This window comes from Aquarana catesbeiana, linkage group LG04 (assembly GCF_042186555.1).
Source record: "Aquarana catesbeiana isolate 2022-GZ linkage group LG04, ASM4218655v1, whole genome shotgun sequence".
Classification (NCBI taxonomy): domain Eukaryota; kingdom Metazoa; phylum Chordata; class Amphibia; order Anura; family Ranidae; genus Aquarana; species Aquarana catesbeiana.
The window spans coordinates 420,931,986-420,958,725 of record NC_133327.1 but is presented as its reverse complement, the minus strand read 5'-3'; the positions used below and the strand labels follow the sequence as shown (position 1 = coordinate 420,958,725).

General features: G+C 43.5%; 1 protein-coding gene across 2 annotated transcripts in view; it reads left to right on the top strand.

Moving 5' to 3' along the window:
- The window catches only part of LOC141140313 (interleukin-20 receptor subunit alpha-like), a 150,179-nt gene that overhangs the window by 71,006 nt on the left and 52,433 nt on the right, over positions 1 to 26,740 (top strand). For both annotated transcript variants that reach the window (XM_073627353.1, XM_073627352.1), the window contains exons 3-4: positions 8,586 to 8,712; positions 20,263 to 20,432. In XM_073627353.1, the coding sequence (XP_073483454.1) occupies positions 8,586 to 8,712; positions 20,263 to 20,432 (297 nt within the window). The remainder of the gene's footprint in view (positions 1 to 8,585; positions 8,713 to 20,262; positions 20,433 to 26,740) is intronic.

Here is a 26,740-nt window from a genome sequence, read left to right as displayed (position 1 = left end):
GATGCAAGTGTGTGAAAGTGCGTCAATGAAACTTTGGGCAGCAGCCCTCTCACCCAACCAGATCTGCAATGTAGAACAGTTCTGCTCCAGTGCACGTGGTCCTGTTTCTTCTCAGCAAATGCTGCTACGCCGCTCAGCGAGATGATCAGCCGCCCTCTGCTGGCTCCGACGGGCTTCTCTGGATCCTTCCCAGTTCTGCCTCACCGTCTGTCCAGCTCACTGAAGTGCAGCAGGATAGCTGATCGGGTCGCTCCGCAATGGGTGTAGGCTGCGCTCCTCTGGAGACCTCCACACAGATCCTCACAGGCAGGCCACGCGTTCCCAAGAGACCTAAGATGGCCACGCAGGGGCCTTTTTTAGCCTACCCCGCATGCAGTTCAGTGCATGAGTGTTTCTGGGTAACTCGGCATCTTGGGTAGGTCAATTCTTGTCAAAAGTAAACAAACAAATCACTTCCTGTAATATTCTCTCAATGTCTCTGAGACAGTAAACACTGAAGTCCAATTCACATTCTGTGAATTGAGAAGGTGTAGATGGGTATCTAGACTATTGACTCCACATTTTGTCAAACTTCAGAGCAGGGTTGCCAACCTTCTGCAGCATTTTTTAATTTACTGGCTGAGTAAATTTTTTACTGGCAACCTGAGAAATTACAGAACTCCTATTGAAAACTAACACAGTGAATATTTGAACAGTATAAACATGATTTGGAAACACTGACAATACCTATAACAAAGTAATTTGCTTGATTTACACTTAAAAGGTCAACACAGCATGAAATTATCAGCCCCTGATATTTACTGGCAGTTGTAAAAAAAATCACAGATTTTTACAAACTATCAGTAAATTTACTGGTGGTTGGCAACCCTGCTTCAGAGGGGAGCCCCTGTTAGTGCATGTGAGCTGATATTGGGGAAGGGCCAAATTTATCAAATTTTTCCCTTAAGTTAAAGTAGGAGGACAGTGTCGTTTCCAGATAAAAAGATTTTGTGTGAGGCAATTTGAAGTTACTACATTAGCCCCAGCAGGCACTCTTATGCCGTGTACACACGGGCGGACTTTTTGGCATCAAAGGTCCGATGGTCTTTCAGACGGACTTTCGACGGAGTTACGACGGACTTTTGACGGACTCTGTAACGAAGGGACTTGCCTACACACGATCACACCAAAGTCCGACGGATTCGTATGTAACGGATTCGTACGACCGGACTTAAATAAGGAAGTTCATAGCCAGTAGCCAATAGCTGCCTTAGCTTTGGTTTTTGTCCGTCGGACTAGCATACAGACGAGCGGATTTCTCGATAGGAACTGGGTCCGGCGGAGTTCCGGCAGAAAGATTTGAAACATGTTCCAAATCTAAAGTCCGTCTGATTTTCGACAGAAAAAGTCCACTGAAGGTCCGATGAAGCCCACACACAGTCGGATTGTCCGACAGATTCGTTCCGTCGGACCAGTCCGGTCGAAAAGTCCGCCCGTGTGTACATGGCATTAGAGTCACTGGAGATTGGGTAGGCCTATTTCTGTTTCAATACAGGAGTTACCCTGCATGCAAAATGACTGTATATGAGGACAGGACTGCATTGCATGGAAGAAATTGGCCTCCTGACCACAAGCTCAATGCAAAATGGAGAGTGCCTAAGCTTCAGTTTGTACAATCTTTGGGAGGGTGTAATATATTTGGTAGTAACGTTTAAGCTGAATAAGTTTGTCCTTAGAGGAAATAAGTGAAGACATATAGGGTTCCTCGGTTTAGTGTTGTCCAGCAACAGTTTCTTTAAGGGAGTGTTACTGGGTTGGTTTTAAACAGTACAGTATGTTTGCATTGATAGCAGAATAAGAATTTGTCAGCAGGAATTACATGCACTGATTGCATAGTTTGGAAGCTCTTTAATGTACTAGCAGTAAAAAGTTGATGAACAAATTTAAAAACTAAGGAGGGCCAGTATCCTGAACTAAGGACCAATAGGAACTAGGTAGATATGGTTTGCCTCATATAGGATTGACATAGCAAAGGTGTTTTGGTGATGCTATAATTGAGTTCATGCCTGGTAAGTTACCCATTGTTTGTCAGTACACACTGTTATGTAGGGATTTGAAAGAAGTTATAATAGCAGCTTCCAAAGCAGTACAGGCATTGTCATTTTGTCAGTGTCAGCCAATCATTAATGGGTATCAACAGGGCCGGGACAAGGGATGGACATGAGGGGGGCTGCCTTGGGCGCAATGGTTTATTGCAGGGTTGTGGACGCCCTGACCCTAAAACTAAGGGAAGGGGGGGTGCAGTTTGGCATCTTTGCCCTGGGTGCTGGATGGCCTTGTCCCGGAACTGGGTATCGGTTGTGCAGCTAAGTAATAGACTTGAAAGTTGTGAAACACTAAGCCATCTTCCTCTGGGGGCAGTTGAAGGTGGCAAAGTAGATTCTAGAGATACTAGTTTCAAATGTTACAAATGAAGTTACTTGTTAGAAATATTTTAGAGCAATAGCTCAGGGGGAGTTTGCAAGGATATACAATAGTTTAAGTAGAAAATGCATTTTTAGTAAATGTACCCTTCACATAAGGTCTAATGGTAGATTCATCCATTGTTTGGATTTGCAATGTAAGTTGTCTAGTAAAGGTGCATGAAAATTGGGTAAGTAATGTGTGATCAAGATTTGCACTACTATGAAGTGTGTAGTTGAATCTGTGTACAACTTTAAGCTGGAAACTGGGGTAGATGTTATGGACAGTCTCCAGTGGGAAGAGTAAAAACTTTCCACAGTTTACACTAAAGGCAGAGAAATACCCAAACTCCTGTAGGAGATTCACTAAATGCAAAAGAAACAAATTAAGGTTTTTTTAGGTTTCCTATAACAAATTCAATTTTAGACCCTTAGGCAGCCCATAGATAAGTCAGTTTATTTTCGGTTCAACCAGCAAGTTGAACAAAAAAACTGACCTGATTCCTCCATCCACACACTCGATGTAGATGGGAGAATCCTTCCCGTGAGCTATTGTATTCTGACACCAGAGAGACTTCTCCGCCATCAGAATACACTGATCAGTGTTGCAGGCTGTAGCCTGCAGTCCTGATCAAGCAGGGAAAATCCAACAGGTCCTCAGTTGGTAAAGCGACTTCTGTTCAACCACAGTGTCCATACAGTCCCTGCTGAACTGGCAGAATTTCAATCTACGTATGGTTGACTTTAATTATAAATGAGGTTTCTAGCATGCTATTGGTTCCATGGTTAGGGTAAAAAAGCAGGGGGTAGAAGAAAGCCAGCTGTCAACCAACACTTCCCAATATGCCTACTACCTTTCCTGGGCTATCCTTTATAGTGTAGCTCCAGGGTCTATATCAGCACAATCGCCACCCTAGCAAAATATTGGTATAGTAAGAAGGAAAAATGCACAATGTCAGTTGTCCGTGGAAGGAAAAATGCCTAGGGTTGATTGTCAGTGGGAAGATAAAAATGCCAGTAGTCCATAGAATGATGAATGAGCTGACATCAGTAGTCAGTGGGAAAAAAAAAAAAAAAGATGCATTTATGTCAGTGGGGCATGGGGAAACAGTAATGCCCAGCAGGAGGTGGGGGGAACAATAAGGCTTAGCAAGGGCAATAACAGTGTCCAATGGGAGGAACAATAGTGCTCAGCAGAGGATGGGGGAAACAAAAGTAGCAGGGGGTGGAGGAGAACAATAACACCTAGAAGGGGATTTGGGATAACAAAAGTGCCCAGTAAGAGGCAGGGCCTACCAATAATGCCTAGTTGGTAAAGGGGAGAATAATAATGCCCATTGAGGTGTAGGGGGGAGCACTAGTGCCCAGTGGGGGTAGGGAGGAACAAAAGTGTCCAGTGGGAGGTGGGAATAATAATAATGCTCAACAACAGGGGGTGGAGGAGATCAATAATGTCCAGTAGGAGAAGGGGAAGAACAATAGTGCCCAGTGGGTGTATGTGTGGTAAACATTGGTATCAGCGGAAAACACTTACCTTGCACTGAAGTTTGTGTCCCATGCTGCTGCTGCTCTCTCCCTCTTCCTCATGTAATTTCTTGAAGCCAAAGTCAGTAGCTTGGAGCTTTCACACAAAATTCTAATGCCCTGTACACACGGGAGGACTTTTCGACAACAAAGGTCCGACAGTCTTTCTGACGGACTTTCGACGAACTTTTGACAGACTTTCGAACAAACGGACTTGCCTACACACGATCACACCAAAGTCCGACGGATTCGTACGTGATGACGTACGACCGGACTAAAATAAGGAAGTTGATAGCCAGTAGCCAATAGCTGCCCTAGCATCGGTTTTCGTCCGTCGCACTAGCATACAGACGAGCGTACTTTTCGACCGGACTCGAGTCCGTCGGAAAGATTTGAAGCATGTTCCAAATCTACAGTCCATCAGATTTTCAGATCTCCGTCCGAAAAAGTCCGCTGCAGGTCCGATGAAGCCCACACACGGTCAAATTGTCCGCCAGACTCGGTCCGTCGGACCAATCCAGTCGAAAAGTCCGCTCGTGTGTACGCGGAATTAGCTTAGACGGCAGGGGCCTGCTGCTGTGATTAGGCAGCAAAATGATGCAGGACATAGCTCCTTTAGATGTGACCATTGGAGTAGGCTAAAAATGCAAGGCAGTCTCTCTCAATATTGGTCTGTTGGTAGGTATGCAAATAAATAACAGAGAAAAGCACAATTCACAGATCAGTTAATGTCTTTCCAGCCTTTGCAAACCTTTTTAATTGTGTGTTTATACTTTGTCATATAACACACAACTACATAATAATCTGTCCAATAATCTGTCCAATTATCTATCTATCTATCTATCTATCTGTAGCAAAGTCCTCTTTATAGGCCTAATGGTGACCTGTACTTGTATCCAACTATATGCAACACGAACAGTCCTCAGTTTACCCTACAATCACTCACTGTGGGTCTTCACTCAACGAGCTCCCAGTCTCTCACACTAGACTTCAGATCCAATAGCCACTGGATCCCCTGAACTCTTCCACTTTAGCACTCAGTATCTTCCTCAAGCATCACCCCCGCTTTCTTGCTGGGTCCCTGGCTTGGCACTCACAGATACTCCTCAAGCTTCACCCCCGCTGATACGTTAGGCCCCTGGCTTGGCACTCACTGATGCTCCACAAGCGTCACCTCTGCTGTCCCGCTGGGTCCCTGACTTGGCACTTGCTGAAGTTTTCCCACTTCTTCACTCGGCTGGCGAGAAGTCTGCTCTGGTACTGGCCTCAGCTTACTCACAGTGGTCTCCGGTAGCAAGGTGGGTGGTCCCTTAGTGGCCACAGCTTCCCCTCTACCTCCGACCGCAATTGGTTCCCCTTTCGGCGGAACCTTTACTTCTGGTTGGTCTACAAGCCTGCACAGTCCCAACCCTATGCTGCTCTCCTGCTTGTGGATAGGCCCTCAGACAGCCTAGCAGCCAGATGTCCCCAGGATAGGCCTATGGCTTACGGCCTAGCAGCCTGGGGCAAAATAACACACATCCACCCAGACAGCCTTCCAGGTGGCACAGAACCCCGATCACCTGACTCCACCCAAATAAATAGGCTCTCCCAGCAGGCCAAGGGACCCAAGAAAATCCCTGCCCATTGGCTGAGACACCCCATTCATTCATAATCTGTCCTTGCTATGCCCTTGTCTTATCCAATGTCACCAGATACCGGGCCACCTAGTGACAGAAGAGAGAAGTGCAGCAAGTCCAGAAGTAGGGGGAAATCTCCTAACAATTGGCCAAGGAAACTATCGCCTGGCAACTAAATTTAATAGCAGCCCTGCCTAAACATCAGGGTGCTACATATCTATCTACAGTATCTCATAAAAGTGAGTACACCCCTCACATTTTTGTAAATATTTTATTATATATTTTAAGGTGACAACACTGAAGAAATGACACATTGCTACAATGTAAAGTAGTGAGTGTACAGCTTGTATAACAGTGTAAATTTGCTGTCCCCTCAAAATAACTCAACACACAGCCATTAATGTCTAAAGCGCTGACAACAAAAGTGAGTACACCCCTAAGTGAAAATGTCCAAACTGGGCCTAAAGTGTCAATATTTTGTGTGGCGACCATTATTTTCCAGCACTGCCTTAACCCTCTTGGGCATGGAGTTCACCAGAGCTTCACAGATTGCCACTGGAGTCCTCTTTCACTCCTCCATGACGACATCACGGAGCTGGTGGATGTTAGAGACCTTGCGCTCCTCCACCTTCTGTTTAAGGATGCCCCACAGATGCCTCTCAATAGGGTTTAGGTCTGGATACATGCTTGACTGGTCCATCACCTTTACCCTCAGCTTCTTTAGCAAGGCAGTGGTCATCTTGAAGGTGTGTTTGGGGTCGTTATCATGTTGGAATACTGCCCTGCGGCCCAGGGAGGGGATCATGCTCTGCTTCACTATGTCACAGTACATGTTGGCATTCATGGTTCTCTCAATGAACTGTAGCTCCCAAGTGTCGGCAGCACTCATGCAGCCCCAGACCATAACACTCCCACCACCATGCTCGACTGTAGGCAACACGCACTTGTCTTTGTACTCTTCACCTGTTTGCCGCCACACACGCTTGGCACCATCTAAACCAAATAAGTTTATCTTGGACTCATCAGACCACAGGACATGGTTCCAGTAATCCATGTCCTTAGTCTGCTTGTCTTCAGCAAACTGTTTGCAGACTTTCTTGTGCATCATCTTATAAGAGGCTTCCTTCTGGGACAACAGCCAATGCAGATCATTTGATGCAGTGGGCGACAACCTCTGGATATGACTCTGAGCATGTGCACTCAACTTCTTTGGTTGACCATGGCTAGGCCTGTTCTGAGTGAAACCTGTTCTGTTAAACTGCTGTATTATCTTGGCCACTGTGCTGCGGCTCAGTGCAGGGTCTTGGAAATCTTATAGCCTAGGCCATCTTTATATAGAGCAACAATTCTTTTTTTCAGATCCTCAGAGAGTTCTTTGCCATGAGGTGCCATGTTGAACTTCCAGTGACCAGTATGAGAGAGTGAGAGCGATAACAGCAAATTTAACACACCTGCTCCCCATTCACACCTGAGACCTTGTAACACTAATGAGTGACATGACACAGTGGAGGGGAAATGGCTAATTGGCCCAATTTGGACATTTTCGCTTTTATTTATTTATTTATTTATTTATTTCAGGTACTTATATAGCGCCGTCAATTTACGCAGCGCTTTACACTTAGGGGTGTACTCACTTTTGTTGCCAGTGGTTTAGACATTAATGGCTGTGTCTTGAGTTAATATAAATAGATAATCGTCTGTGATCACAGATAAACAAAGTACAGATGAATGGGAAAATCCACTTGATGATTATATACTTAACAGATCATGCATAACATAATTGTGTATTTTTAAAGAGCAGGTTTGGCAATTTGGCATTTGCTCACCATCTGCTCCCACACTTAGATAATGGTGTTGAATTACTAAAATTGGAGAATGTAATATCTAGTGCAGCTCTGCAAAGAATCAGCTTCCAGGTTTTATTGTCAAAGCTGAAAGTGAAATTAAAGTTTTTTTGTTTAAAAATAACAAACATGTTATACTTACCTGCTCAGTGGTTTTGCACAGAGCAGCCCAGATCTTCCTCTTCTCGGGTCCCAGGCCAGCACTTCTGGTCCCTCCCTCCTGCCAAGTGCTCCCACAGCAAGCAGCTTGCTATGGAGGCACCTGAGCCGAGCCGCTGCTCTGTGTGTCCATTCAGACATTGAGCAGTGGCTTGGCCCCGCCCCCTCTCTCCCCTCATTGGCCCACTGACTTTTTACAGCAGCGGGAGCACATGGCGCCTGCTGCTGTCTCAGCCAATGAGGGAGTGCCCCCGGACAACCGAGACTCTTGTGCAACAAGATGGAGATGGAGCTCAGGTAACTATTAGAGGGGCTGAGGGGGGCTGCTGTACACAGAAGGTTTTTTTATCTTAATGCATACAATGCATTAAGATAGAAAAAAAACCTTTCTGCCTTTAGAACCACTTTAATTGAACAAGCTGAAGTTAGAAGCTGATTGGCTACCATGCACAGCTGTACCAGACTTTGTGCTCTCCAGTTTATCAACCTTAACGTGTCTGATTGTGAGTGTCTGTCAGTAAGCATGAGCAAACATAGCATGTCCTTCATAGGAAGAAATTATTAAACCATTTCTTAAATCAATTCTTCATTTTTAAGCAGCAAATGTATGGTTTGAGGATTGTGCAGCTATAGAATTGACCATATTCCAAGAATTAAATGATAGGAAATCTAGATATGCAACAAATAGTAGCAAATGCAACCATATCCAGCAAACACAATTGAGCATTATAAGTACATGACCCAGTGGAAAAATGTTTAGTACATGGTGAATGACTGACAAACCGACCATTGGGCACATTATAAATATGGCTCTTATTTATATAACCTATAAAAGGGCCATGAAGCATATTATGTATTTGCATTATATTGAATATTTTATTTGGACTGAACAGTATAATTTTACATCACAAGTCTGCAAAACTGAGATGGTGTATTTACTGTATTTATGTGACAATATATATCTGCTTTCTATTGATTTGTTTTCCTCTCAATTGCAGCAAAGTCAGCTTGTGATTTCCAAGGGCAAATAAATGCCAGATTCTCATCTTATAACTTTAACAATATTCTTACCTGGAAACCTCCAGAAAATTCAACAGGGCTACGGTATACAGTGAAATTCAAAAAGTAAGTCAAAGCAAGTTCAATGTATTAATGTGTCAGATGTTTGGAGATTGTTTGGAGATGGGAAAAAAGCTGAAATATATATATATATATATATATATATATATATATATATATATTTTTTTTTTATTTTTTTATTTTTTTTTTTTATTGCTAGCATCTCTTTCTAAAAAAATGTTTTTTCCTGTGTCCTCCCAATTCAGTGGCTTTAATACTTTTCTAGTCGCTGATCTGAATGAAACATGTGTACAGAGAAGGAGTTCTGACTTAACTTGATGCTTTATTCCCAGTAAAGCCTACTAAAGCCTAGTAAACACTACTAGTTTTTTTTTTTTTTTCCCTCACTGGGTTGAACAAGAAAAAAACTGACAGCTCAGATCAGAGCCCCTGTACTAACAATCCAATGTTAGTACAGCAATCTCCCCAGCTAAAATATTGTGTTCTGACGGGGGGGGGGGGGGAATGCCAGAACATTCCGGTCAGCTGTCTCCGCCATTGGCTAAGAGCTCTGATCAGGAGTCAGTCAGCTGCTGGTTTTCTGGATGGCTGGCTTCTGTTGGACTGGCTGCCATACACACAGGCCAAATGTCGGCCAGTTTTTTTAAACCTGCTGATTTCGCTCGACATTCGCCATGTGTGCTAGGCTTTTGTGACTGGGAACTAGAGGGTTGGGATGTTAGGAATGCAACTAGCTTTTGAGGTCAGCAGTAGCAGCCTCTGTATTTATTTCAAGGCATATTTCCTATAAAGTTGCTGGTGAAAGAAGCATGAGTACAGTAGGTTTATTTATGAATAATTGAAGTGATGCCTAGATAACCAACCATTGGGTCCTGAATTTTCCTTGTGCGGGTCAGAGAATAAAAGAAAACTATTTTCTGGTTTCTGCTAGCAACACTTCCTTTTCGATTTACTTTTAAAAGTAGATATTAATGTACCATTATTTAATTCAGTAGAACTGTGACCTCAGTGGTTTAGTGGTAAGAAGGATGTCCTACTTTTTTTAAAGTGATAATAAAGCTTTGTTTTTGTGTTTTAACAACAAATAAATCATACATACCTGCTCTGTGCAGTGGCTTTTCACAGAGCAGCCCCGATCCTTTTCTTCTCTGATCCCCCCGCCAGCCCTCTTGGCTCTTTCCTTGACCAGTGCCCCCAATAGCAAACATGCTTGCTCCCGAGCCACGCTCTATGTGTGCATAAGACACATAGAGCTTGGCACTTCTTCCATGCTCTCTCCTCATTGGCTCACAGCAGTGGGAGCCAATGGCTGTGTCTCAGCCAATGAGGAGAGAGAGACCTGGGACAGCCGAGGCTCTCCTGTGCATCACTGGATTGAGAGGGGGTTCAGGTGAGTATTATAGGGGGCTGTGGAGTGAAGCAGCACACAGAATGTTTTTTACCTTCATGCATAGAAGGAAGGACCTTGAGGTAAAAGACCTTGAGCCTTACAACCACTTTAAAGTGTATCTAAACCCAAAATTAATGGAATGGTAAAACCCCTCCAGTTTTTAGCTGTCTATGTCCCATTCGGAAGATTTCCCTTCATTCCAGAGATACAGCAGGAAGTAATTGGAAATTATTTAACCTCTTCAGCTCCGGAAGGTTTAGCCCCCATTATGACCAGGCCATTTTTTGCGATACAGCACTGCGATATTTTAACTGACAATTGCGTTGTCGTGAGACGCTGTACCCATATAATATTGATGTCCATTTTTCCCTTCAAATAGAGCTTTCTTTTGGTGGTATTTGAAAACAAAAAAAACAAAAAAAGATTTTTAACGTTCTTCTATAAAACACATCCAATAAAATTGTTTTAAATATCTAATTTCTTCAGAAATTTAGGCCATATATATATGTATTCTGCTACATATTTTTGGTAAAAAATCCCAATAAGCTTATATTGATTGGTTTGCACAAAAGTTATAGCATCTACAAACTAGGGCATATAATTATGGATTTTTTTTTTAACTACTAATGGCGGCAATCAGCGATTTTTAGCGGGACTGTGACATTGCAGCAGACAAATCTGATGCTAAGTGATACTTTTTGGGGACCAGTGACACCAATACAATGATTAATGCTAAAAAAAGCACTGTCACTGTACTAATGACATTGGCAGGGAAGGGGCTAACATCAGGGGTGATCAAAGGGTTAAATGTGTTCCCTGGATTGTGGGGGATGTGCTTTGACTGGGGAAAGACAGAAATACGTGTTCTTGCTTAGCAGAAACACAAGATCTCCACCTTCCCTTCTGACAGAACAGCAATCTGCCTTGTTTACATAGGCAGATCGCCGTTCTGCCACTCTGGGTAACAATCACCAGGTGCCAGCAAACATCGGGTCCACCAGACCCACTAATTGGCTCCCGCTGTGTCCAATCACGGTGGGAGCGGGTCACCAGTGGTGTGCGTGCGTGTCCCAGACCTGGAAATCAGATTCACGTACAGCTACGTGATTTTGCGCTAAAGGGCCGCACTGCTGCAGTAAATGTACGTGGGGCGGTCCAAAATCAGTTTAAGTAATAGGACAGCTGTGACTGGGACATGTGCCCCTTGAAAAGATTCACCTCACCTCATGATCCTGTGACAGTTGTAAAATTTTGAATGTCCCAATACTTTTTTTTTTTCTGACAATGTTAGCCAGGAGGAATAGAGAGGATACATTATATTATTTTCTAATTGGCAAAGCTGTCAGATGATATTAAACTGACCTCAAATTGATCCCAAATGTCCATGTGTAGGTATAAAGCTTGATGATGTCAATGTAACGATCACAAGAAAGCATGTCATCCTCTGATTAAATTAGATGTCCAGTCAGGTAGACTTTTTTTACACTTGCCATTCCTATAGACTTTCCTGTACATTCTTGTTGCAGCAGTTGTGCATGGTGTCTAAACATTACTATGCAGTTTTGTAGGCACCTGTTAGATCCAGTTCACTCACTAATCAGGGCTCTGTACCAGAACTAGTCTGATATCGCCCTCTATTCCTCGACAATACAATCTCATTATTGGTCTGATACATGAACTTGATTCACCTCTATCCCTTCTGTTACATAGAAACATACGAATCTTGTGCCCTTGTGCCATGGGACTTTAGAAAAAGGCACATCACATTCATCTTATATATAAATAAAATCATAGTTGTATTCAATATCAACAGATAAAAGCCCAATTCTTCTACAAAACCATATAGGTTATTAAAACTTTACAAAAAGCTGATTTACTAGTGTCTATCACATAAATGATCAGTCGAATCATATTTCAACAATATCTCAAAAATCTTTTTTCAAATATTGATAATATACCCTGTTTCCCCGAAAATAAGACAGTGTCTTATATTCATTTTTGCTCCCAAAGATGCGCTAGGTCTTATTTTCAGGGGATGTCTTATTTTTCAATGAAGAAGAATACGGTACACATTTTTTGTTGAACAAAAAAAAGGAAATTTTTTACCTGTATACGGTACGGTAGTAGTGGTCATAGCAAACCAGCATAACCAGACAAACTGTGAATCCTACGGTATCAAGAATTTCTTGTTACTACCATTTTTTCCATGTACAACAATCTATGATACATTTACTGATACTGATATTTACCGGTATGAACACAAAGTAAGATTTACCGTATATACTCGAGTATAAGTCAAATTTTTCAGCCCATTTTTTGGGCTGAAAAAAGCCACCTCGACTTATACTCGAGTCAGTGAATTAAAATGCCCGAAATGGAGGAGAAAAGGGGGCGGGGCCGCACCGCTGGGTGACGCTTGTGAATGGCCCGGCGCCCCTGCGAGTTTCCCCTCCCCTAATGCTGTGTCAGATCACATAACGATGTCCGACCTTGTGTTACCCCTCCCTCCCATGCCGTTTTAGATCGCCAGCTGCTGTAGCAATGTCCCGCCTCCTTTTGTGACAGACGGCACAGTGTTCCAGTGCTAGGAATCACTGTTCCGTATGTCATAGGAGGCGGGACACCGCTACAGTGGCGGCTGCACGGTTATCTGACACATCGCAATCTCACATGCGGTGAGTGAAATAAATACCATAACCAAATACCATATGTTATACCAGATCTGATGTATATTGGGACCAGTGTATTGGGACCAGGTTGTGTGTATTGGGACCAGATTATTGATAGTGTATTGGGACCAGGTTGTGTGTATTGGGACCAGATTATTGATAGTGTATTGGGACCAGGTTGTGTGTATTGGGACCAGGTTGTGTGACATTTACAATGGCTACTGTATATATAATGGGCACTGGTAGGCTGTATATAATGGGCACTGGCAGGCTGTATATAATGGGCACTGGCAGGCTGTATATAATGGACACTGGCAGGCTGTATATAATGGACACTGGCAGGCTGTATATAATGGTCATTGGCAGGCTATATACCGGTATAATGGACACTGGCAGGCTGTATATAATGCACACTGGAAGGTCGTATATAATGGACACTGGCAGGCTATATACCGGTGTAATGGACACTGGCAGGCTGTATATAATGGACACTGGCAAGCTATATACCGGTATAATGGACACTGGAAGGCTGTATATAATGGACACTGGAAGGCCGTATATAATGGACACTGGCAGGCTGTATATAATGGACACTGGCAGGCTATATACTGGTATAATGGACACTGGAAGGCCATATATAATGGACATTGGAAGGCGGTATATAATGGACACTGGCAGGCTGTATACAATGGGCACTGGTAGAATGTATGTTATGAGCCCTAACACAGGCTGCTCTATGCAAACAGTCATGTCATCACATTCTGTAATATCATCAGCCTGCATTAGGCCTCAAACTATACAAGTCTTTTTTTTTTTATCCTGTTAGAAATGGATCCCAATACTTCTACCGGTAATCCTGGACCAAAACAAAAATGCAGGTCATATGATGCTGGTTTCAAACTTAAGGTTATGTCAAGAGCAGAAGAAAGCAATAACAGTATTGCAAGTAGGGAATTTTGTGTTAGTGAAAAACAAGTGAGGGACTGGCGGAAAATGAAAGCTGACTTGGAAAAGATTCCAAAGGATAAAAAAGCTTGACGTGGTTTAACAACTTCATATGGGGCTCCAGAGACTGAATTGCATAAATGGGTTATGGAGTGTCGTCAAAATGGTTACTGCGTAACACGCATGGGAATTCGCTTACATGCCCTTCAAGTGGCTAAAGATGACAATTTAAAAGCACCAGGCATTGAAAATTTTGTTGCGTCAGCAGGATGGTTTACCCGCTTCATGAATAGGTTTGGCCTATGTTTGCGGCAAAGAACAAAGATTTCACAGAAGTTGCCAAAAGACCTTGATGAAAAAGTGATGTCATTCCATTAATTCATCATAAAACAAAGAAGGTTCCATAACTATGACCTGGGAGATATTGGAAATATGGATGAAACACCTATGACCTTTGATCTTCCAAGCAACAGAACTGTTACAAGTTTGGGAGCCAAAACTATTTTTCTCAGAACCACAGGAAATGAAAAAAAACATTTCACAGTCGTTCTGTCATGTTTGGCTAATGGAACCAAGCTGAGGCCTGTCATTATTTTTAAAAGAAAGACCTTGCCTAAAAAGGTCAAATTCCCACCACGAATTACAGTGCACGCACATATTAAAGGCTGGATGGATGAAGACGGAACAAAAAAATGGCTGGAAGAAATTTGGAGCGGACAACCAGGAGCATCCTTAAAGAAAAAACCATCATGCTAGTTTGGGATATGTTCAGAGCCCACACATCTGATTACATAAAAACATTGGGAAAATCTTCTCAAGTTACTTTGGCCGTTATTCCAGGTGGGCTTACAACTGTATTGCAGACGCTAGATGTGTGTTTAAATAAACCTTTCAAAGACCATGTGCGAAAGATGTGGCATTAATGGATGTCATCTGGTCAAGCCCGACTGACAAAAGGTGGAAATCTGATGAAGCCCGACATAGAATTGATAGCAACGTGGGTTCATGATGCATGGGAAGAGATTCCGGAGGACATGGTGCAACGCGCCTTCAAGAAATGTGGCATTAGTAATGCTATGGATGGCAGTGAAGACAGCGCTTTGTTTGAGAACGACAGCAGTGACAGTGATGACTGCGAACTCAGTGATGATGACAATGTCTATGCTGATAACCTCACACCAGCTAATGCTGAAGCTCTGTTTGGACATACAGATGATGAGGAATCCAGTTTTGAAGGATTTTAACTCTTGTGTTTTAGCTTCGTTGCTGATTGAGCTAACGGTTTTGTACTTTTAAAGTTATTGTTGATACAATATAGTTTTTATTTACCCTCTTTTCCACTTACAGAGCTAGTTTACTGTTTTTCTTTGAAATAAATATTCAAAAACATTATTGGTATCTATTTTTATTTTTGAAATTTACCGGTAGCTGCTGCATTTCCCACCCTAGTCTTATACTCGAGTCAATACGTTTTCCCAGTTTTTTGTGGTAAAATTAGGTGCCTCGACTTATATTCGGGTCGACCTATACTCGAGTATATACAGTATTCAATGACAGTCATGTCATCATCTTCTGGAACATCATCATAACAATCCAAACCCTGAATTTCCTGGTGAATTTCTTGTGACTCCATTTCTTTCAGAATCAGTGGATCAAATCTCTCATGTTTAGCAATAGCACTGTCCTTAAATGAGTACTTCTTGTCAAGGTAGCCTGCTCATAGTGCATTTGCAATGCAACTGTCAGTGATTTTCTCCCATGAATTCTTCACCCAGGTCACAACCTCTTGCAGTTTAGGTTTCACAAAGTTTCCACGCTGATTTCTCTCCATTCTATTTTTAATGTAGTTATTAATTTCCATGCGTAAATTGTCCTTGAATGGCTTGTTTATTGCAATATCAAGAGTCTGGAGATAGGCCGTCATTCCTGCGGGAAACATTATTTGATCTATTTTTCTTTTGTGAAGAAATTTTTTCATGTCTTTAGCGCGGTGAGTGCTGGCTGCATCCCAGACTAGCAGACCTCTTTGGCTCCCTCGCATAACAAGCGGCAGCATTAAATCGACCCACTTCCTTATAACTGCTTGTGTGGCCCAGGCTTTTTCAGTTTCAAGAATAAAAATGCCCGAAACACGTTCAATCTTTTCCTTCTTGCCCTTAGAAATGATTAAAGGTGGGATTTTAGTGCCATCCAGACGAATTGCCAAAATACAGGTAACACGTGCACTTTCGTAAGCAATGGAGGGAATGTACACTGAGGAGACACCCCCGCTGTTCAATTGTTGTTTGAGATGATTGGCCCATAAACACTGCAGTTTCATCCATAGCAATCATGTTGGAAAGACTGTATTTAGAGAAGTCAGCATCATCAATAAAGGACTTGAATGCAAGTGCTCGCTTAATAACTTGAGCATCTTCCAGCCTAAACAGTGTTGTGGATCTTCTTAAAGACAGTTCACTTCGCTGAAGGAAATTATCCAGCCAGTGTTGTGATTCTTTGAAGTCTTCGGGGGCTATGTCAAACTGTGGTGCCATTGCAAGGGCAAATTCTTGAATCTGAGCCCTATTCACAACCAAAGCCTTTGCTCTCCTGTCAACAACCCATTCACAGATCAGGTCTTCCAGCTCGGAAAATAATGGTTGCCGACCTGATCCACACTTGCGCTTTTTAGCATTTCCCTTGTCCACTTGTTCAATGAGGTTACCGTACTCTGCTCCCCATTTTGGACCAATTGGATACTCAACATCTTCTCTTTGCAGAAAGCAGTAAGATTTTGGCCCCAAGAGTCTTCCACGATTCCTTTCTTGTACTCCAAGGAGTAGCTCTTTCTTTTTGCGCTCATGTCTAGGGGTAAAAATATACCAGCACTGTTTACCAGTATTTCTTGTACTTTAGACCCTTCAGCAGAAAAGCAATCACCCCCTAAAGTGACACACTGGATCAGAGGGGGGGATTGAAATGGGGGGATCACTTAAAATGACACAGGGGGGAATCAATAAAAAATGGCATAGGAGGATCAGAGGGGGGATTACCATTTTAGTACCTCCTGTGCCATTTTTATTCCCCCCCTTCTGATCCTCCTGTGCCGATTTGATCCCCCCCTCAAATCAACCATGTGTCATTTTAAGTCCCCCTCCCCCCACCCCTGTGCCAGTGGACAGTTTATTATTTAGTCTCTTCCCACCTTCACCAGACACCCCCCCCCTTTTATAAGACATTCCCCCCCCCACACATCAGTAACCCCTGTGGTGGTGAGATTCCACACAATGTGCCCAACTCCTGTGTCTGGCAGCATCGGCACGGGCTCTCTGATGGGCCACGTTCCCCTGCGCAACATCAGGGACATCACTCGTCATCCAGAGAGCCCGCCGCAGCTCACTGATTTAAAGAGACCTCGCACTGCCTGAACAGCCCCCCGGCTGCGCCGCGGCCAATCAGTTAGCTACGGTCCAGAGTCAGACGCTTTACGGTACAGGTACCTAGCTTCGGATGCCTTATGTTCGGGGGAGGCCTTATTATCGGGGGGATGCCTTATTATCGGGGAGGCCTTATTATGGGGGGATGCCTTATATTACAACGAGAGGCAAAACTGGAAGTAGGCCTTATTTTCGGGGGATGTCTTACTTTCGGGGAAACACGGTAACAGATGGATACATTGCATCACAAGCCTCAACGCGTTTCGTGAACAATTCATTTAATCAGGAGAGGATGCTACTGACCTTTATGTGTAATACAACCCCTGGCAAAAATTATGGAATCACCAGTCCCTGAGGATGTTCCTTCAGTTGTTTATTGTTGTAGAAAAAAAGCAGATCACAGACATGGCCAAAAACTAAAGGCATTTCAAATGGCAACTTTCTGGCTTTAAGAAACACTAAAAGAAATCAAGAAAAATAATTGTGGTGGCCAGTAACAGTTAGATTTATAGAAGAAGCACAGGGATTAAATTATGGAATCACTCAATTCTGAGGAAATAATTATGGATTCACCCTGTAAATTTTCATTACAAACACTAACACCTGCATCAGATTAAATCTGCTTGTTAGTATGTATGTAAAGAGGGTAAATCATCATGCAGTGTTGCACAAGATGTTGGTTGTTCACAGTCGGCTGTGTCTAAAACATGGACCAAATACAAACAACATGGGAAGGTGGTTAAAGGCAAGCATACTGGTAGACCAAGGAAGACATCAAAGCCTCAAGACAGAAAACTTAAAGCAATATGCCTTGAAAACAGAAAATGTACAACAAAACGAATGAGGAACAAATGGGAGGAAACTGGAGTCAACATCTGTGACCGAACTGTAAGAAACCGCCTAAAGGAAATGGGATTTACATACAGAAAAGCTAAAAGAAAGCCATCTCTAACACCTAAACACAAAAAAACAAGGTTACAATGGGCTAAGGAATATCAATCGTGGACTGTGGATGATTGGATGAAAGTCATATTCAGTGATGAATCTCGAATCTGCATTGGGCAAGGTGATGATGCTGGAACTTTTGTTTGGTGCCGTTCCAATGAGATTTATGCAGACTGTCTGAAGAAAACATGCAAATTTCCACAGTCAATTATGATATGGGGCTGCATGTCAGGTAAAGGCACTGGAGAGATGGCTGTCATTAAATCTTCAATAAATGCACAGGTTTACATTGACATTTTGGACACTTTTCTTATCCCATCTACTGAAAGGATGTTTGGGGATGATTAAATCATTTATCAAGATGATAATGCATCTTGCCATAGAGCAAAAACTGTGAAAAAATTCCTTGAAGAAAGACACATAAGGTCAATGTCATGGCCTGCAAACAGTCCGGATCTCAATCCAATAGAAAATCTGTGGTGGAAGTTAAAGAAAATGGTCCATGACAAGGCTCCAACCTGCAAAGATGATTTGGCAACAGCAATCAGAGAAGGCTGGAGCCAGATTGATGAAGAGTACTGTTTATCACTCATTAAGTCAATGCCTGAGAGACTGCAAGCAGTTATAAAAGTCAGAGGTGGTGCAACAAAGTACTAGTGATGTGTTGGAGTGTTATTTTGTTTGTTTGTTTTTCATGATTCCATAATTTTTTTCCTCAGAGTTGAGTGATTCCATAATTTATTCCCTGTGCTTGTTCTATAAATCTAACTGTTACTGGCCACCAATCATTTTTCTTGATTTTATTTAGTGTTTCTTAAAGCCAGAAAGTTGCCATTTGAAATGCCTTTAGTTTTTGGCCATGTCTGTGATCTGCTTTTTTTCTACAACAATAAACAACTGAAGGAACATCCTCAGGGACTGGTGATTCCATAATTTTTTCCAGGGGTTGTAGACATGAGTAAATCAGCTTTTTGTAGAGTTTTAACAACCTATATGGTTTTGTACAAGAAATAGGCTTATATCTATTGATATTGGATAAAAACATGATTTTATCTTTACCTTTTTGAGCTCCCCCTTCATAACCAGGGAATTTTTTGCCATTCAGCACTGCACTACTGGAAATTGCACAGTCATGAAACGCTGTACACAAATGAAATTGATATAATTTTTTCACACAAAATAGAGCGCTTTCTTTTGGTGGTATTTGATCACCACTGGGGTTTTTTTTAATATATATATATATATATATATATATATATATATATATATATATATATACGCAAACAGGCTGAAAATTAAAAAAAGAATAAAAACAATATTTTCTACTTTCTGTTATACAACATATCCAATAAAATCAAATTTCTTCATAAATTTAAGCCAAAATGTATTCTGATACATGTCTTTGGTAAAAAAAAAAATCCTAATAAGTGTATATTTATTGGTTTGTGTGAAAGTTATAGTGTCTACAAGCCATGACATATATATTTGAAAATTTATCAAGCCTGACCTACTGAAGGCCTATCTCCTATTTCTTGAAGCCCTAAAATGGCAGGATAGTACATATACCCAAATGACCCCTTTTTGGAAAGTAGAAAGTCTGAGGCATTCAATAAGAGGCATAGCAAGTTTTTTGAAGTTGTATTTTTTTGTAAAAATGTTTTGGAAAATGTAATTAAATAAAATTACTTTTTTTTCACAATTTTTTTTTTTTTTTACATACCGCTACCAGTGCAGTACAGAATCATGACTGGTGTGGTGGTGATCAAGCATACTGACTGGTGACAGTATGTTAAAAATTATTATTATTTTTTTTTTCAGCGTTTTCAGTCATTGGCTGCAAGCATTGATAAAGTGCTTGTTTTCCCCATGGTCTGAATGCTGTACACATGGTCCGAAAGTCATCCGGTTCCTGCTGAACCGGCTGATTTTCAGCTGGTGTGTACAAGGCTTTACTTTCTCATCTTGAATTTTACTATAACTGTACTGTCCAACTTTATTTTGTAGATCACTGCACAAACTGTTGGCACTATGTAAAACCTGTATAATAATAGTAATACAAATAATAATAAAATGTGTAAAACTTTAGCTAGGCTTTACCTATCCTAGGCTTATGTATTCTCTCTTTTTTTTTTTTTTTTTTTACACTGTCAGACAAAACATGAAGGTAAGTAATAACACTACTTTCTACATATTCATTCTGTATATTGATATAACTGTTCTTGATGCACAGATATGGCGAGGAACCCTGGCAGAAAAAACTGGAATGCACAGGGATCACATTAACCTGGTGCGACTTAACTAATGAAACAAGGGAAGCAAGACAATTTTACTATGGCAAGGTCATCATAAATAACAAAAAGTGTTCAGTCGAAACAAGCAGATTTAGTCCTCAATCCGATAGTAAGTATGCATTTATTTATTTATTTTTCATTTTTTTGTTTTATGTAGTTGAATGATAGAGTTGTGTATTCTTCATCATGTGAAGCCATATTTTTTTCCACAATGGAATTCATATATAAGAGTATTTGACATGAAATTGTTGTCAGCAGAAGCCAAACAGATGCAAGGTCTCATTTATTTGGCTTAAAAAAGTTGTTTACATTTTTTTTATATTCCTTCTGTACTGGAATAATAACAAGTCAGTTCAATCAAAAGTACAGTATATTCAATTTTGCGTGGACTACGGCAGGAACAGTTACCCTTTCAGGTTGCCTTGGAACCATGTGTTGGAGATCACCATGCCACTGTTTTTGCTATCTTCCAAATTTTGTCTTTAAATATAGAGAAAATGAAGAAAGGCTTGATATTTTTTGCATAAAAGCGAACATGGTTTATCACAGCTTTTAAGAGAAACTGTGGGTCAGGATCTCCACTCTGTTAACAATAGGGGATTACACCTATTAGGAATGCTGCTTTTAGACGCACACTGCAGTATAGTATTCTTTAATTTAATATGAATGTCTTGTCACATCCATTAGGCCCCTTTCACACTGGGGCGGTGGGGGCGTCGGCGGTACAACAGCGCTATTTTTAGTGCTGCTGTACCGTTGTTCTTGCAGCTGTATTCGGCCGCTAGCGGTGCGGTTTTAACCCCCGCTGGCGGCCGAAAAAGGGTTAAAATCACTCGTACAGCGCGGCTATAGCCGCGGTATTGCCGCGGTATAGCCGCGCTGTCCCATTGATTTCAATGGGCAGGAGCGGTTTAGGAGCGGTGAATACACCGCTCCTTCACCGCTCCAAAGAAGCGGTTTGCAGGACTTTTTTCACCGTCCTGCCAGCGCACCGATTCAGTGTGAAAGCCCTCGGGCTTTCACACTGAACAAACAGCGGAGGCTGTTTAGGGGCGGTTTGCAGGCGGTATTTTTAGCGCAATACCGCCTGCAAACCGCCCCAGTGTGAAAGGGGTCTTAGTCACAGATAGCATAATTACTGGATGTACAATAGATCTAATTATAGTTACATAATTACCAATATTTGCATTCAGTTCCCTGCTCAAGATTTGTATTATTTCCTCTGTCTTCCTGTGCCTGTCTGATTCAGCAGGATGATTCAGCAGGAGGATCTCTACATTTGAAATCCCAGGTATTTCGCTGACACTAGATGGTCTTTCTGTCTTTTCTTTTCATTTATTTTATTTTATGCATATTGCATCAGAAAGAAAGTGGAATCATCTAATGGAGCCAGTGGTGACATCTTTCAACTAATGTCACCAAGAGGTATAGGCATTCAGTGGGTGATTTAGTGGACTCATAGCTGAAATGTTAGTTTTCAGTAGACAGAATGTTAATTCTTAACCACTTATTCTAACAATTACCTTAAAATTTCAGTTTTGTAACACATGAATAGGGATGAGCTTCGTGTTCAAGTCGAACCCATGTTCGACACGAACATCGTCTGTTCGCCCGTTCGCCGAATTGCGAACGATATGGGCCGTTCGCGCCAAATTCGTGTGGAGCGTCACGGCCCATAATTCACTGCGGCATCGCAGTGCATTGCTGGCTGATGATTGGCCAAGCATGCACTATGACCCGCATGCTTGGCCAATCACAGCGCCGTCTGAACAGAGAGCCGTAATTGGCCAAAGCCAAGGAGGCTTTGGCCAATTATGGCTCAGGGGATTTAGTACACGCCCCACACTATATAAGGCCGCCTGCACGGCGGCCCTGTGTAGTGTGTGCTCCGGCGTTCATAGATAGAGAGAGAGAGAGAGACAGACAGTGTCATTTGATTTAAGTTAGATAGATTAGGCAGAACAGTCTGTCAGTTAGCTGCACTTACAGTGTATTGTGTATATATATATGCATCCCAGGTGTTGCATATATATATATATATATATATATATATATATATATATACACTGTATTCAGTTTAGCTAGATCCGTTTCTGTTATCTTCTTACTGACAGGCAGGCTTGTCTTGTTACAGTATTTACAGCTACCTGAAGAAAATTGCTGGTGTTCTTTTGATCCTATTAGTACCACAGTCAGGCAGCTAGACTATTTACAGTTAGTGCAGTGCGTCCTGCTCACAGTGTTCAGCTAAAACTACAAGTTAGTGGGGTGCGTCCTGCTCACAGTGTTCAGCTAAAACTACAAGTTAGTGTGGTGCGTGCACCTCACAGTGTTCAGCTAAGCCTACAAGTTAGTGTAGTGAGACCTCTGCACAGTGTTCAGCTAAAACTACAAGTTAGTGCGGTGCGTCCAGCTCACAGTGTTCAGCTAAAACTACAAGTTAGTGCGGTGCGTCCTGCTCACAGTGTTCAGCTAAAACTACAAGTTAGTGGGGTGCGTCCTGCTCACAGTGTTCAGCTAAAACTACAAGTTAGTGGGGTGCGTCCTGCTCACAGTGTTCAGCTAAAACTACAAGTTAGTGGGGTGCGTCCTGCTCACAGTGTTCAGCTAAAACTACAAGTTAGTGCGGTGCGTCCTGCTCACAGTGTTCAGCTAAAACTACAAGTTAGTGCGGTGCGTCCTGCTCACAGTGTTCAGCTAAAACTACAAGTTAGTGTGGTGCGTCCACCTCACAGTGTTCAGCTAAACCTACAAGTTAGTGTAGTGAGACCTCTGCACAGTGTTCATCTAAAGCTACAAGTTAGTGCAGTGCGTCCTGCTCACAGTGTTCAGCTAAAACTACAAGTTAGTGCTGTGCGTCCTGCTCACAGTGTTCAGCTAAAACTACAAGTTAGTGTGGTGCATCCACCTCACAGTGTTCAGCTAAACCTACAAGTTAGTGTAGTGAGACCTCTGCACACTGTTCATCTAAAGCTACAAGTTAGTGCAGTGCGTCCTGCTCACAGTGTTCAGCTAAAACTACAAGTTAGTGTGGTGTGTCCTCCTCACAGTGTTCAGCTAAACCTACAAGTTATTTTTTTGCGAGCTCTGCACAGTGTTCAGCTAAAGCTACCTGTAGAAGGTTGGTGGTGTTTTCCTGATCCTATCACTACCGCAGGCAGCTAAAAAAGCTACAAGTTATTTTTTTGCGAGCTCTGCACAGTGTTCAGCTAAAGCTACCTGTAGAAGGTTGGTGGTGTTCTCATACTACAGGCAGGCAGTTGATTTTGCTAGCTGCAGTATCAGTACATATATATATATATATATATATATATATATATATATATATATCCCAGCTTAGTGCAGCTACAGGCCATTAGTATGTCTGGAAGGTCAAGAAGGAGAGGCAGACAGTCACAAGCCAATAATAGAGGGCAAGCAGGCTCTGTGTCTAGTGCTGGTCATGGAGACAGTGCATCCTCATCAGCACGTGGCCGTGGGACATGCTTGGCCTTTTTTTCGTCAGCTGGCCGTGTTAAACCGCAACATGCGGAAGACTTGGTCAAGTGGATGACCAAGCCGTCCTCATCCTCCTCATCCTCTCTCACCCATGCCCAGGGTACTTTCTCTGGCAAAGCAGCGGCCTCTTCCCTCGGCTCAATGTCATCAGTGACTCCTTCCCTAGCCCCACCATGTCCTCCTGAGGAGTCCCTCGAACTGTTTGACCACAGTGTTGGGTACATGCTCCAGGAGGATGCCCAGCATTTGGAAGGCTCTGATGATGATACTGAGCTTCATGAAGGCAGTAACATGAGCACGGACAGAGGGGGTGCCCAAGAAGGACAGCAATCTGGCAGTCATGCTCCCCCTGCTGCAGCATACTGCTAGGTTTGCTCCAGTGATGAGGAGGGAGGGGATGATGAGGTCATTGACTCAACGTGGGTGCCTGATAGGAGAGAGGAGGAGGAGGTGGCACATCACCAACGAGGCAGGATGCCCTCCAGGGGCCAGCCTAAGGGCAGCACATTGACTGCATCACACCCCAATGCTCCACATGTGCAGGGCGCTGCAGTCTCTGCGCGTTATTCAAAAAGTTCTTTGGTGTGGGCCTTTTTTGAGACGAGTGCATCAGATCGCACCGCTGCTATTTGCAACATATGTCTCAAGCGTATCTCGCGTGGCCAAAACATCTCCCGCTTGGGTACCACATGCTTGACCAGACATATGTTGACCTGCCATGCAGTTCATTGGCAAGCGTATCTAAAAGACCCACACCAAAGAACAAAGAGGACCTCTCCTTGCTCCTCATCAGCTGAGATCTCCAACCCCACTATACCTTCAGTCCTCTCTGAGACCTGCACTGAGAGGAATGAAGGTGTAGAATTAGGTGTGTCACAGCCAAGTACTTGTGGGCAATCTGCTTTTGGTACACCGACGTCAGATTGTACCAGGCAAATTTCCCTGCCCCAGCTGCTGCACCTTCAAAAGAAGTTTGCTCCCAGCCATCCACATGCCCAGCGGTTGAATGCTAGCTTGGCAAAAGTGCTAGCACTTCAACTGCTGCCTTTTCAGTTGGTAGACTCTGTCCCCTTCCGTGAGTTTGTGGAATGTGCAGTTCCTCAGTGGCAGGTAACCAAACGCCACTTTTTCTCACGGAAGGCGATTCTGGCTCTCTACCGGCATGTGGAAGGCAATATCCATGCCTCGCTGGACAGGGCGGTCAGCGGTAAGGTGCATATTACCGCTGACTCATGGTCCAGCAGGCATGGACAGGGATGTTACCTAAGTGTCACGGTGCATTGGGTGACTCTGCTGGCAGCTGGGAAGGATGCAGGACAAGGTGCAGTAGTGTTGGAGGTTGTTCCGCCACCACGCTTCCAAAATGCTAATGATTGTGACACACCTCTCTCCTCCACCCCCTCTTCTTCTTCCTCCATGGCCTCTTCCTGTGCTTTGTCCTCGGAACCAGCGGTTCAAGGGGCTACGCAAGTACGCAGGCCAAAAGATGCCATGCGGTGCTTGAGCTGGTGTGCTTGGGGGACAGGAGCCACACTGGGGCAGAGGTTCTGTCAGCTCTGCAGGGGCAGGTTCAAAGGTGGTTGACGCCACGCCAACTTAAGGCAGGAATGGTGGTTTGCGACAATGGCACCAACCTCCTCTCTGCCCTCAGACAGGGACAAATGACCCATGTGCCCTGTTTGGCTCACGTCCTTAACTTGGTGGTGCAGCCGTTCTTGGGCAGGTACCTGGGCTTACAGGATGTCCTGAGGCAGGCCAGGAAAGTCTGTGTGCATTTCCGCCGGTCATATAATGCCAGTGCTTGGCTGGCGGACCTCCAAAAGGAGTTTAACCTGCCCAAGAACCGCCTAATCTGTGACATGCCCACCAGGTGGAACTCAACGTTGGCCATGCTGCAGTGGCTGCACACACAGCAGAGGGCCATCAATGAGTACCTGTGCGACTATGGCACCAGGACAGGGTCAGGGGAGCTTGTTTTTTTTCCCCACGCCAGTGGGCCATGATCAGGGATGCATGCACTGTCCTGTCACCATTTGAGGAGACCACGAGGATGGTGAGCAGTGACAGTGCATGCATCAGTGACACTGTCCCCCTTGTCCACCTGTTGGAGCACATCCTGCGTGGAATAATGAACAGGGCACTTGAGGCAGAACAGAGGCAGGAAGAGGAGGACTTCCTTAGCTCTCAAGGCTCCCTTTATCCAGACAGTGTTCCTGCGTGCCCGCCGATCACACAGGAAGAGGAGGAGGAGGAGGAAGATTGTGTCAGTATGGAGGTGGAGCCTGGCACTCAGCATCAGCAGCAGTCTTTAAGGGATCAGTCCCAAGAAACACATGGACTTGTACGTGGCTGGGAGGAGGTGGCTGCGGACCATGTCGTCCTTAGTGACCCAGAGGACTCCAGACCGAATGCCTCAGCAAACCTACGCTGCATGGCCTCCCTGATCCTGCAAAGCCTGCGTAAGGATCCTTGTATTCGTGGTATCAAGGAGAAGGACCAATACTGGCTGGCAACCCTCCTTGATCCACGTTACAAGGGTAAGGTTGCAGACCTTATCTTTCCATCGCAGAGGGAGCAGAGGATGAAACCTCTTCGGGAGGCCTTGCAGAAAGGTCTGTGCAACGCGTTCCCAGAGACTGGGAGGTTACAAACTCCTGTTTCTGGACAACGTGTTGCTGAGGCTTTGGTCAGTCAAAGAAGGAGCGGTGGAGAAGGTGGCCGTCTGACCGATGCGTTCAGACAATTTTTTGGTCCGCAGCCCCAAGGTATGATCGGTTCCAGCAACCATCGCCAGCGTCTGTTTTACATGCTGCAGGAATACCTAGGGGCAAGATCTGACTTGGACACCTTTCCCACCGAAAATCCTCTGGGTTACTGGGTCTTGAGGATGGATCACTGGCCAGAGCTTGCACAGTATGC